The sequence below is a fragment of the Rana temporaria genome, chromosome 3 (genome assembly GCF_905171775.1).
Source record: "Rana temporaria chromosome 3, aRanTem1.1, whole genome shotgun sequence".
Taxonomy (NCBI): Eukaryota; Metazoa; Chordata; class Amphibia; order Anura; family Ranidae; genus Rana; species Rana temporaria.
In genome coordinates, this window is record NC_053491.1 from 485,187,035 (window position 1) to 485,200,698 (window position 13,664).

The following is a 13,664-nucleotide window of genomic DNA, read 5'->3' on the forward strand; positions in this document are numbered from 1 at the left end:
AACAAAGAGTAGATTTTATTTACTTTTTTTCGTTTTTTTTTTTTAACTTTTAGGTTAAAGGTTAAAAAAAACTCTTAAAAGTAAAAAAAAAAAAATCTAAAAACAAAAAACTTTAAAAAGGTTATTTTTTTTTATAAAAATACACTAGATCCTACCTTTTAGGGATTTCCCATCTAAGTGCCTTAACGAATGCAGTGAAAATACATAAAAAATAAATAAAAATAAATTCATAAAAGTTAAATAATATATCTTTAAAAAGTAGGTGACGGGGGAATTTGGTGTCCAGCGCACTGGAAAATAGTTCTAGGCTGGATCTTACTTTGCTTTGCTTTTTAATTGCCTTTTAAGAGTTTTCCTGTCTAAGTGCTTGAAAGAACATGGTGACAACACATAAAAAAAAGAAAAAACAAACCTAAAAAAAGTAAAAAAAAAAAAGACTTTAAAAAGGTTAAAAAAAACTCTTAAAAGTAAAGAAAAAAATCTAAACAAAAAACTTTCAAAAGGTTAAAAAAAAAAACATGGTGACAACACAAGAAAAAAAAAAAGACAAAGAAAAAACCCTAAAAAAGTAAAAAAAATAAAATAAAAATACTTTAAAAAGGTTTAAAAAATTATAAAAATACACTGGATCCTCCTACCTATTAGAGTTTTCCTAAGTGCATTAAAGAATTCGGTGAAAATACATAAAAAATAAAAAATAAAATCAGAAAAGGAATTTGGTGTCCAGCACACTGGAAGATGGTTGTACGCTGGATCTTACCTTGTTTTGTTTGTTTGTTTTGTATTATCTTTTTATTGCCTTAAAAAACTTGGTGAAAACACATAAAGAAAAAATTTAAATAAAAATAAAAAACTTTAAAAAAATGATTAAAAAAACTAAAAATAAAAAACTGACAGCAATTTTCGACAGCAGGTGACGGAGGAATCCGCTGTCTAGAAAATGTTTTTATGCTGGATCCTTCCTGTTTTTATTTTTTAAATTACCTTTGTTTTGTTTTTGTGTTTGTTTTTTATGACCCTTTAGTTTTTTTTTTTCCCGTCGATGTGCCTTTAAGAACGCTGTGAAAACACAAAAGGTAAAAGGTCGGGGCTCCGCCCACTCTTTATTTTTAGCCCAGCGCCTTTTGTTTTATTTATTTATTTCATTTTCTTTGTTTATGTTTTCATTCTCTTTTATTTTATCCTTTTTGTTCTCTTTGTTTACGTTTTGATGATTTTGTTTCAAACTTTTGTTACTTTTTTGTGTTGCTTTTTGTTGTCAGTTTTGTTGCTTTTTGTTGTCAGTTTTGTTGCTTTTTCCTCTTCCTGATTCGTAGTTGGCGGCCCCCTGCCCCCGATAGATGAAGACAATGCCCTTTTTCTAGGTTCTGTAGAAGTCTAGTTCTCATAGAAAGGTATGTTAGCCTGGAGAGCTTGCAATCTAAAAAAAGAAAGAAGGAGATGAAGCAGATTAGATAGAGAGATAAAGGAGCTCATCAAGTTGTTGTGGAAAGCGGAAGGAGGCTCAGGTGAGGGGGTCTAAGGGCTCTCAGGCGCAGCAAGGGTTAAGTGTCCCAGTTGGAAGGGTGGATGGGTGGGGTCTGTCCTGTGATTGGCTGGAAGGCTCCTGGGGGCAAGGGGGAGTTTAAAGCACTCAAGGGGGGGGTGGAAGAAAGAGGAAAGTAAGGAGGAGGAGGAGAGGACTGAGCACCTGCTGGATGGAGAGTCCTGAGCTGTATTCCCTAAAGGACAGGGGCCAACAGGCCCAACTAGGGGCCCCGCACATGCAGCACCAGCAGGAGAGGGGACCCCAGATCCAGGCAGGGGCCCCGCACAACCAGATCCCTCAGGATTGGTGCTCGCAGCTTCAGAGAAGAAGTCCACAACTCCAAAGCCACCATGAGACTGATCCCTACACACAGCCAAGGGGCCACAGCATGCATCCCTACCAGGACTGGGGCTCTCAGCAAGACAGGGGATCGGAGCAGCCAAGTCACCGGGACAGGGGCCCCCAAACCCCTCCGAGGGTTACCCGTACACAGGATCGAGGACAATTATTCCAGACTCTGGACAGGGGCCCTCAGATGCATCTAGAGTCCCCTCAGAGCAAAGCCTACCAGGACTGGGGGACACAGATGCACATACCACAGGAAAGGGGCCCTTACATACCATCAGGGGCCCTGCACATCCTTCAGTCCCAGGACAAGGACCAACAACTGCAGAAGCCACTGGAAAGGGGGCCCTATAGGCAGCAGGGAGCCCCACACATCCAGTGTCCCCAAGACAAGGACCAACAACTGCAGGAACCGCTGGAAAGGGGTCCCTTCCTATTACAAGGGGCCACAAACAATCAGCAGCCTCACGGCGAAGAGCAGCAAGTTCAGAAATCGCAAGAAAAGGGCCCATTTATGCAGCCAGGGGCCCCACACGCTCAACACCCTCAGGACAAGGATCAGCAGCTACATAAACCACTGGAAAGGGGCCCCTTTATGCACATGGGGTCCCCACACATCCAACATCCCCAGGACAAGGACCACCAACTGCAGAAACCACAGGAAAGGGGCACCTTTATGCAACTGGGGTCACCACACAACCAACATCCCCAGGACAAGGACCAGCAACTGCAGAAACCACAGGAAAGGGGCTCCTTTACGCAACAGGGGTCCCCACAAATTCAACATTCCCAGGACAAGGAACAGCAACATAAACCACTGGAAAGGGGCCCCTTTATGCACATGGGGTCCCCACACATCCAATATCCCCAGGACAAGGACCAGCAACTGCAGAAACCACTGGAAAGGGGACCCTTTATGCAACTGGGGTCACCACACAACCAACATCCCCAGGACAAGGACCAGCAACAGGACACACCCCAAGAGAGGGATCCCCAGCCTCATTCTTACCAAGGCCATGAATCCAAGCCCCCCCCAAAGGACAAGGGCCCACAGCAGGCCAAGGAGAAGCCCCCCCCAAAAGAGAAGAGTGCAAGCAGTGGCCCTCCTATAGTGAAGCGCCCCATGAATGCCTTTATGGTGTGGTCCAGTGAAGAAAGGAAGAGGGTGTCCGTCCAGTACCCCAAAATGCACAATTCGGAGATCAGCCGGAGGTTGGGGGAGGTCTGGAGGGGTCTCACCGAGGAGGACCGGCGACCCTTTCGGGAGGAAGCCAAGAGACTGCGGGTCCAGCACGCTCGGGACCACCCAGGGTACAAATACACCCCTCGCAAGAAGAAGAAGGTGGAGCCAGTCAACAAGGTTCCCCCTATACCCCCTTCACCATCTGTACCCCCGAAACCATCACTGGAGGAACACGAACACCAACCCCAGCTCCAGTACCATCACCAGCTCCAACCCCAACCCCAACCTCAGCATAGAGCCCTGCAAGAGGAGGAGAGGGCATACCAATACAACACCTACCAGGACCCTTACAGGTGAGCGCCAAGATTGTAACCCCTTCACAGATAATACTGCACCCCCACAAGTTACTCCCTCCCCCCTACTGCACCCCATATGTTTCTCTCACCCCCTACTGCACCCCATAGGCTACTCCCACCCCCTACTGCACCCCATATGTTTCTCTCACCCCCTACTGCACCCCATAAGCTACTCCCACCCCCTACTGCCCCCCATAAGCTACTCCCTCCCCCATAGGCTACTCCCACCCCCTACTGCACCCCATAAGCTACTCCCTCCCCCCTACTGCACCCCATAGGCTACTCCCACCCCCTACTGCACCCCACAAGTTACTCCCTCCCCCCTACTGCACCCCATATGTTTCTCTCACCCCCTACTGCACCCCATAGGCTACTCCCACCCCCTACTGCACCCCATAAGCTACTCCCTCCCCCCTACTGCACCCCATAGGCTACTCCCACCCCCTACTGCACCCCACAAGTTACTCCCTCCCCCTACTGCACCCCATATGTTTCTCTCACCCCCTACTGCACCCCATAGGCTACTCCCACCCCCTACTGCCCCCCATAAGTTACTCCCACCCCGTTCTGCCCCCATAAATGACTCCCTTCCCTACTGCACCTCATACATTACTTCCACCCCCTACTGCACCCCATAGGCTACTCCCTCCCCCCTACTGCCCCCCATAAGTTACTCCCACCCCGTTCTGCCCCCATAAATGACTCCCTTCCCTACTGCACCTCATACATTACTCCCACCCCCTACTGCACCTCATAAATTACTCCCACCCCCTACTGCTCCGAATAAATGACACCCCCTACTGCCCCCAATAAGTTACTCCCACCCCCTATTGCACCCCATAAATTACACCCCCCTACTCCACCCCATAAATAACTTGCATGCCCTACTGCCCCCCCCCCATAAATGACTCTTTAGCCTTACTGCCCCCCCCCCCTATAAATTGCTTGCATCCCTTACTGCCTCCCTCATAAATTGAACCCTTACAATCCAGGATTTCTTGCCAAGGTTACCACAAGTCATTGATCTAATGTAGACCCCCCGACGTTGGGTTACACGCGTAGCCAACCAATTCTGTGACAACCCGATGGTCCAATGGTGTGGTAGGGCTTCCATGGTGTTGGGTTTAGGCGACTTTTTAAGTGGGGAATTGATGGGTTCACCAATCGAATGTGGGGGGGTGGGCTTGTTTTCAGCTAATACCATACACCTTTACAACCTGACCCTACAAACGTTTGTACAATGAATATGAGGACCTACCTAATCCGGTATCCAATCGGGAAAGACCTTCAATATGTACTTTTTGGTAGATGTAAACCAGATTGTACAACCAGATTGTAATGTGTGTGTGTGTGTGTGGCCATATATCTCGCAGTCTGAACGTGCAATCTCCTTTTGAGATCTACCAAGACCAATCCAACCGGTTTTTGTGGTCAGGTAGGTTCTCCTACTGTGTAATTGTTGGTGGATCTAAGGAAGATTGTACCTTTTTGTGTAGTGAGCTTTAGGTCCACCAACCAAGGGGTCTGCACACCTGGGTACAAATCGAAGGGAGATTGTACAATCAGATTGTATGGTGTATGGCCAGCTGAAAACGTTTACGATGTCCTTCCTCGGTGTGAATGCAAATGCGTGATTTCGTTTTTTGGATAGAGAATTGCTGCCCGAGTCCTGTTAACGAGGTTTCCCCGTCACTTCCTGTCCCAGTGACACCAACAGGAAGTGAGTGAAAATATCACAGGTCTAGGTGTCCCCCTCTGGAGATTTCCCCTCACTTCCTGTCCCAGTGACACAAACAGGAAGTAAGAGAAAATATCTACAGATCCCCTCTTGGTTGTCACAGGAACGGGTGTCCCCACTGGAGATTTCCCCCTCACTTCCTGTTGTGGTGACAACTTTCCAATTTTTAGATGTTGTTCACTTTATGTCAGGGTGGGGCCCCGCCTCATCCAAAACTAAAAAAAATAAAGTTTTGCCTTCTCCTACACTTTAATGCTTAAAGCTAAGTATTTAGCCTGCTTGTATTTTGCCTTTCTTACGCTCCCCCCCCCCCCTAATCAACATGCTAATATAAAATGTCCATTCTCATTTACATACCGTATTTCAGTCCCTGTGATGTCATCACTGGGTCATCACTGGGTCTCTGTGCTTCTCTATGCAAGGGTGGGTCAAGCACTGTACATATCTTCCCGAAAGACGCGCCCCATGTGGTGCTGAGCCTCCGTAACGAATAGCCAATGAATGAAAGGGGCGGGCCAAGGACAGTCTCTACCTGACTTGCTGTGTGCCATCAGCACTATGCATTGTAATGCTTGTCTGTTGTCTGTCAGTACCATAGCAATGAATGATGACCCCCCCCCCTCCCATCAGTCACCTCCCCCGATCTGTTCGCATGAGTGTCCTAAATCCCCCCCCCCCCCAATTGCATGAGTCCCCCCCCCCCCTCGGTCACCACCTGCTATCTGTTAACATGAGGTCCCCCCCCCACATTGGTTTGCATGAGAGGTCCCCCCCCCACATTGGTTTGCATGAGAGGTCCCCCCCCACATTGGTTTGCATGAGAGGTCCCCCCCCACATTGGTTTGCATGAGAGGTCCCCCCCCACATTGGTTTGCATGAGAGGTCCCCCCCCACATTGGTTTGCATGAGAGGTCCCCCCCCACATTGGTTTGCATGAGGGTTCCCCCCCCCCCCCATTGGTTTGCATGAGGGTTCCCCCCCCCCATTGGTTTGCATGAGGTTTCTCCCCCCCCCATTGGTTTGCATGAGGTTTCTCCCCCCCCCCATTGGTTTGCATGAGGGTTCCCCCCCCATTTGGTTTGCATGAGGGTTCCCCCCCATTTGGTTTGCATGAGGGTTCCCCCCCATTTGGTTTGCATGAGGGTTCCCCCCCATTTGGTTTGCATGAGGGTTCCCCCCCCCATTTGGTTTGCATGAGGGTTCCCCCCCCATTTGGTTTGCATGAGGGTTCCCCCCCCATTTGGTTTGCATGAGGGTTCCCCCCCCATTGGTTTGCATGAGGTTCCCCCCCATTGGTTTGCATGAGGTTCCCCCCCCCCATTGGTTTGCATGAGGTTCCCCCCCCCCCATTGGTTTGCATGAGGTTCCCCCCCCCCCCATTGGTTTGCATGAGAGGTCCCCCCCCCCATTGGTTTGCATGAGGTCCCCCCCATTGTTTTGCATGAGGTTCCCTCCCCCCCCCCATTGTTTTGCATGAGGTTCCCTCCCCCCCCATCCGTTTGCATGAGAGGTTCCCTCCCCCCACCCATCCGTTTGCATGAGAGGTTCCCCCTCCCCCATCCATTAGCATTGGTGTCCCCCCCAGTAGTAGATTTCCCTTGGCTTGGCAGGTCCTGCTATGGTGTGGGTGGGCACCATAACAATGAATGACTCCCTAGCCCCTAGAGCTCCATTGGTTGTTGATGGTGCTGGCGGCTGGCCCTCTGCACCATGGCAACCCCCCCTTCCTTTTTTTTGTAGTGTGAAAATACCTGCCAAATTGTGTCCCATATTCTTGGCCCCCCCCCCCGGGGTGGGAAACCTTTTGTACTAAATCCTCTGAGTATTGTAGATCTTCTAAGGTGAAGGACTCCACAGGTGTCCTAAAATTGCAACAATGTATCTCCATGGTGACCGGCATCCGGAGAAGACAACTTCTTCTCAAGGTCTCCATTTCTCCAGGAAAGGGGCGGGACTGTATATTGTCCTTCTTTTTTTATGGAAATCTTACTAACCAATAACCTTCTTTCTCTCCTCAGTTACGTGCCGTACCCCGCCCCGATCAAGACGGAACCGTTCTACCCCACTGTCACCGACGTTTCCGCGCTCTACGGCCTCGGACTCTTCGAATACGGCGAGCGGAGGGGGATCCATCCTCAGGTTCACTATCAGACGGTGGAGGTGGAGAGCGGAGGGTCCCTCACCAGCCTGTGACCAGCAGGGGCGGTCTCTTGGAGCCTACCGGAGGATCGTGCAGGTCCCTCCCACGAGGAGGGGGGCAACCGAACGTCCCATCCTTTCCCAGGAGCTCCGTAGGTCTCGCTGAGGACCGTCGTGGAATAGAAGTGGCGAGTACGACCGACGATCTCCGTCTCTAGACAGTGCGTCTGATCCTGTAGAATTGTCTAGTTGGGGGGGCCCCCATTTATAGGGACCGATGTGAACACGTTTTTAGGGGGGGAGGGTTTGCTGATCCCTTGTTTTGGACTATACCATCAGAAAATGTTCCTACATAGATACTCCTCATGGGAGGGTACGATACTCCTCATGGGAGGGTACCATATGACCGCAGTCTTGTACACTGTTTACCGATCGTCTAGATTTTTATGAATATTTTGTATTTTTGTTAGTGAAATATTAAATGTGTTTTTTTTTTTATTTTTTATTGTGTCAGAATTTTGTTACTTTTTATTGTCCTGTGACCGATCGGCATGTCCTAAAATAGTCGCCAAAAAGTGGTATTTGAAGTGTATGTCCAGACGTTTACCCCCAAATCTCACCCCCCCCCTTTTTGGATCAGGTCCCAGCATTATTTTTCCCCCTTTTACCTCGTTTTTTTCCCCCCTTTTACCTCGTTTTAATGTATCGCTTATTACTGGCTGTGATGACATCACCAGGTACAAGTCTTTGTGGGGCAGCTGCTGGGGGGCTCAGTTATTAACATAAGCCATTGCCCCAGAACTACATCTCCCAAGAGATCATTCCTTACATGGGGGGTCAGGGCAAAAGCACTGTGGGCAGTGGTGTACCAAGGGGGGCGTGTGTGCGGTCCGCCCCAGGTGCCACACATTAGGGGGGGGGGGTGTTAGCCCGGCGCCCTCTGCGAGTGAAGCTGGGCGACAGGCACAGGCGGCGGCGCTGTGACATCCAGGGCAGGGAGAGGTGAGCTGTGCCAGTGTGCGGACTGTACCCGGGTGACTGACACCCAGGGCTGGCCGTCGCTTTCACATTGCGCCGCACAGCAGGGGAGAGAGACAGTGAGCGGAGCTGGTGAGAGGACGGCAACTGCTGGACTTAACTTGAAAACGTTAACCAGCAGGTGATTGGTTGCTAGGTGGTCCTAGCAACCGATCATTAGCTTTGTTATTATGAAAAAGTTAACTCTACCGGTTACGGTCCTCTGCTGCTTTGTCTCCACCTCTGTGTAATGTGCAGGGGGCGGGGCTGTGTAATTTGCAGGGGTCCAGAGCAGGGGGCGGGGCTGTGTAATGTTCAGGGGTCCAGAGCAGGGGGTGGATGTGTAATATGCAAGGGTCCAGAGCTGTAAGGGGGGGCTGTGTAATGTGCAGCGGTTCAGAGCTAGGGGGGGTGTGTAATGTGCAGGGGTCCAGAGCTGTGAGGGGGGGCTGTGTAATGTGCAGCGGTTCAGAGCTGTGATGGGGGGGCAGGGCTGTGTAATGTGTAGGGGTCCAGAGCTGTGATGGGGGGGCAGGGCTGTGAGGGGGGGGGCTGTGTAATATGCAGGGGTCCAGAGCTGTGAGGGGGGGCAGGGCTGTGTAATGTGTAGGGGTCCAGAGCTGTGAGGGGGGGCTGTGTAATGTGCAGGGGAGGCTGTGTAATGTGTAGGGGTCCAGAGCTGTGAGGGGGGCAGGGCTGTGTAATGTGCAGGGGAGGCTGTGTAATGTGTAGGGGTCCAGAGCTGTGAGGGGGGGCAGGGCTGTGTAATGTGTAGGGGTCCAGAGCTGTGAGGGGGGGGCTGTGTAATGTGCAGGGGAGGCTGTGTAATGTGTAGGGGTCCAGAGCTGTGAGGGGGGCAGGGCTGTGTAATGTGCAGGGGAGGCTGTGTAATGTGTAGGGGTCCAGAGCTGTGAGGGGGGGGGCTGTGTAATGCGCAGCGGTTCAGAGCTGGGGGGGCTGTGTGTAATATGCAGGGGTCCAGAGATGAGGGGGGAGCAATGGTGTTATGTACAGGGGTCCAGAGCTGTGGAAGGCTGTGAAATGTGCAGCGGTTCAGAGCTGGGGGGCCTGTGTAATTTGCAGGGTCCCAGACCTATGGGGGGGGGGGTGCTGTGTAGTTTAAAAGGGTCCAGAGCTGCGAGGGGCTGTGTAATGTAAAGGGGTGCAGTTGTTTAGAGGGGGTACACGGTAGTGACAAATAGATATAGGGGGGGGGTGCAGAGACGCCGAGATGCCAGATAAGAATCTACCCCGGGTGCCAAATGCTGCTAGGGGCAAGGGTTGGTTTGTAGTTCAGCAGGCAGGGTAGACAATGCTGCAGGTTGAGAATTTAGTGGTATGAAATGGGAGGGGTTCCTTCTAAGCACAGTAATATCCTCTGGTCTTGGAACTCTGGGGGTTCTAGAAGCGTCTATGGCTCGCCCTACTGAATTCTCTATCTGCACATCTCCCAGTACAGGCATTAAAGACACGAGTTCCACCAGTTCATTATAAGGAGGAGCTTCCAGCAGAGGTTAGGAGAAGGAAGAGTCCAGAAGAAGTTTCCAGTAGAGGTTAGGATAAGGAAGAGTCCAGAAGAAGTATGCAGTAGAGGTTAGGAGAAGAAGGAGTCCAGAAGAAGAAGTTTCCAGCAGAGGTTAGGAGAAGGCAGAATCCAGAAGAAGTAGTTTCCAGCAGAGGTTAGGAGAAGGAAGAGTCCAGAAGAAGATGTTTGCAGCAGAGGTTAGGAGAAGGAAGAGTCCAGAAGAAGTTTCCAGCAGAGGTTAGGAGAAGGCAGAATCCAGAAGAAGAAGTTTCCAGCAGAGGTTAGGAGAAGGAAAAGTCCAGAAGAAGAAGTTTCCAGCAGAGGTTAGGAGAAGGAAGAGTCCAGAAGAAGAAGTTTCCAGCAGAGGTTAGGAGAAGGAAGAGTCCAGAAGAAGAAGAAGTTTCCAGCAGAGGTTAGGAGAAGGAAGAGTCCAGAATAAGAAGAAGTTTCCAGCAGAGGTTAGGAGAAGGAAAAGTCCAGAAGAAGAAGTTTCCAGCAGAGGTTAGGAGAAGGAAGAGTCCAGAAGAAGTAGTTTCCAGCAGAGGTTAGGAGAAGGAAGAGTCCAGAAGAAGAAGTTTCCAGCAGAGGTTAGGAGAAGGCAGAATCCAGAAGAAGTAGTTTCCAGTAGAGGTTAGGAGAAGGAAGAATCCAGAAGAAGTAGTTTCCAGCAGAGGTTAGGAGAAGGAAGAGACCAGAAGAAAAAGTTTCCAGTAGAGGTTAGGAGAAGGCAGAATCCAGAAGAAGAAGTTTCCAGCAGAGGTTAGGAGAAGGAAGAGACCAGAAGAAGTAGTTTCCAGCAGAGGTTAGGAGAAGGAAGAGTCCAGAAGAAGTAGTTTCCAGTAGAGGTTAGGAGAAGGAAGAATCCAGAAGAAGTAGTTTCCAGCAGAGGTTAGGAGAAGGAAGAGACCAGAATAAGAAGAAGTTTCCAGCAGAGGTTAGGAGAAGGAAGAGTCCAGAAGAAGAAGTTTCCAGCAGAGGTTAGGAGAAGGCAGAATCCAGAAGAAGAAGTTTCCAGCAGAGGTTAGGAGAAGGAAGAGACCAGAAGAAGTAGTTTCCAGCAGAGGTTAGGAGAAGGAAGAGTCCAGAAGAAGAAGTTTCCAGCAAAGGTTAGGAGAAGGAAGAGTCCAGAAGAAGTCCTCCTGCTCCCAGGTGGCGGCCCAATCACTTATTTATAAACATTTGATAAGAGTTTGAGTGGAGAAACAACCACTAAGATTCTTACAGCCTCACTTCTGCTGTAGCCTGGTCCACAGTACTTCCCATCAAGATCCAACTATTTATATCCAAGCCTCCTACACAGGGTGCCTACTGCTGGCAGGGGCAAGATTGGCATTAACGTGTAGTGCCCCCTACCGATCAATATCACTAGCTTACCTATGGGGACCTCTTGTGGCTTCATAGGCCACTATGCAGCCTAAGATTGCATGTGGTGGCTACCAATCCAATTCTACAAACTGTGGCGCCATCTAATGGCCAGAAGGGTGAGATGCAAGAGAAGCATCAGTCCGTACAATACAGACACAGAAGGTGTACAGACCCAGAATTCGACCCAGGGATGGTGGGAACCCCTCATAATGGGTACAGCAGGTGTACAGACCCGGGAACTCAGCACAGGGATGGTGGGAACCCCTCATAATGAGCACAGCAGGTGTACAGACCCGGGAACTCAGCACAGGGATGGTGGGAACCCCTCATAATGAGCACAGCAGGTGTACAGACCCGGGAACTCAGCACAGGGATGGTGGGAACCCCTTATAATGGGCACAGCAGGTGTACAGACCCGGGAACTCGTCACAGGATTGGTGGGAACCCCTCATAATGGGCACAGCAGGTGTACAGACCCAGGAACATATCACATGAATGGTGGGAACCCCTCATAATGGGCACAGTGGGTGTACAGACCCAGGAACTCAGCACAGGGATGGTGGGAACCCCTCATAATGGGCACAGTGGGTGTACAGACCCAGGAACTCAGCACAGGGATGGTGGGAACCCCTCATAATGGGCACAGCGGGTATACAGATCCCTTAACTCAGCACAGGGATGGTGGAAGCCTCTCATAATGGGCACAGCGGGTGTACAGATCCCTTAACTCAGCACAGGGATGGTGGGAACCCCTCATAATGGGCACAGCGGGTGTACAGACCCAGGAACTCAGCACAGGGATGGTGGGAACCCCTCATAATGGGCACAGCAGGTGTACAGATCCCTTAACTCAGCACAGGGATGGTGGGAACCCCTCATAATGGGCACAGCAGGAGTAGAGACCCGAGAACTCAGCACAGGGATGGTGGAAGCCTCTCATAATGGGCACAGCAGATGTAGAGACCCGGGAACTCAGCACAGGGATGGTGGGAACCCCTCATAATGGGCACAGCGGGTGTACAGACCCGGGAACTCAGCACAGGGATGGTGGGAACTCCTCATAATGGGCACAGCAGGTGTACAGACCCGGGAACTCGTCACAGGATTGGTGGGAACCCCTCATAATGGGCACAGCAGGTGTACAGACCCAGGAACATATCACATGAATGGTGGGAACCCCTCATAATGGGCACAGTGGGTGTACAGACCCAGGAACTCAGCACAGGGATGGTGGGAACCCCTCATAATGGGCACAGCGGGTATACAGATCCCTTAACTCAGCACAGGGATGGTGGAAGCCTCTCATAATGGGCACAGCGGGTGTACAGATCCCTTAACTCAGCACAGGGATGGTGGGAACCCCTCATAATGGGCACAGCAGGTGTACAGACCCAGGAACTCAGCACAGGGATGGTGGGACCCCTCATTATGGGCACAGCAGGTGTACAGACCCAGGAACTCAGCACAGGGATAGTGGGAACCCCCCATAATGGGCACAGCAGGTGTACAGACCCAGAAACTCAGCACAGGGATGGTGGGAACCCCTCATGATGGGGACAGCAGGTGTACAGACCCGGGAACTCAGCACAGGGATGGTGGGAACCCCTCATAATGGGCACAGCAGGTGTACAGACCCGGGAACCCATCACAGGGATCAGATTCTTCAGGACTGTCCCAGGAATTCAATACAATCCCAGTCTTGTAGGGGCCACCAATCAGAGGATACCGGGGCTGCCTTGCCAGTGAGCAAAACAATCTTCAATGACTGACCTAGTTATGGAGTTAGTAATGTCAACCAAGCCTACAGTATATGTTGCTTAGCTTAGTATCTGTCTCCCTCTAGTGGACAGACTTATATTCACAGCGTCCTGCCTGGGGAAAGCATTGTGCAAGTTAAAGCAGTAGTAAACTGTGGGAAAAAAAAAAAAAAAAAACCCTGGAAGACAATAGCATAATGTGCTAGTATGCATCGCATACTACCACATTATGAAATACTTACCTTAGAACGAAGCTCCCACAGCGCGCATGGTCATCGTTAAGGGAGCCGACACGTTCACCCTGCGCTTCTTCTTCCGGGATCGCTGGCCTCCGGCGCTGTGAGTGGCTGGAGCTGCGATGACGTCATTCCCATGCATGCGCACGGAAGCCCTTAGTTCCTGCAGAGCGCATGCGCCGCTGACGTCAGTGGCTGCATGCAGGGTCAATACAGTGGAACGAGCAAAATCCGTTCCAGGAGAATGCTTGTGATCCAAAGCACTCGCTTATCAAAGCGAGTTTCCCCATAGAAGTCAATTGGAAAAGAAGATAATTTGTTCTGCATTGACTTCTATGGCACGCAATACCGCATGTGGCCAGAGGTGTGGGGGGGGCACCGGAGAGCTTCGGAAAGGCTCTGGGACAGCTCGGCTGAACCCGGAAAACCTCGGAAAGGCTTGGGAACGGAGTATTTCTGATTTTTTGCGAATATT

The 13,664-nt window shown here is 50.6% G+C and overlaps 1 protein-coding gene across 1 annotated transcript; it reads left to right on the forward strand.

Annotated features, from left to right (window-relative positions):
• The first annotated feature begins 1,645 nt into the window (after positions 1-1,645).
• Positions 1,646-7,488, forward strand: SOX15 (SRY-box transcription factor 15). The gene is made up of 2 exons (XM_040347077.1): positions 1,646-3,409; positions 7,169-7,488. Exons 1-2 carry the CDS (start codon positions 1,698-1,700, stop codon positions 7,341-7,343), a joined length of 1,887 nt encoding a protein of 628 aa, XP_040203011.1. The 5' UTR covers positions 1,646-1,697; the 3' UTR covers positions 7,344-7,488.
• The last annotated feature ends 6,176 nt before the right edge of the window (positions 7,489-13,664 follow it).

What these genes read in the sequence shown, in the direction of transcription:
- SOX15 (XM_040347077.1), top strand. Translation starts at nt 1,698, where the DNA reads ATGGAGAGTCCTGAGCTGTATTCCCTAAAGGACAGGGGCCAACAGGCC. An exon ending in ACCTACCAGGACCCTTACAG is followed by an intron (nt 3,410 to 7,168) that starts GTGAGCGCCAAG and finishes TTCTCTCCTCAG; the next exon opens with TTACGTGCCGTACCCCGCCC.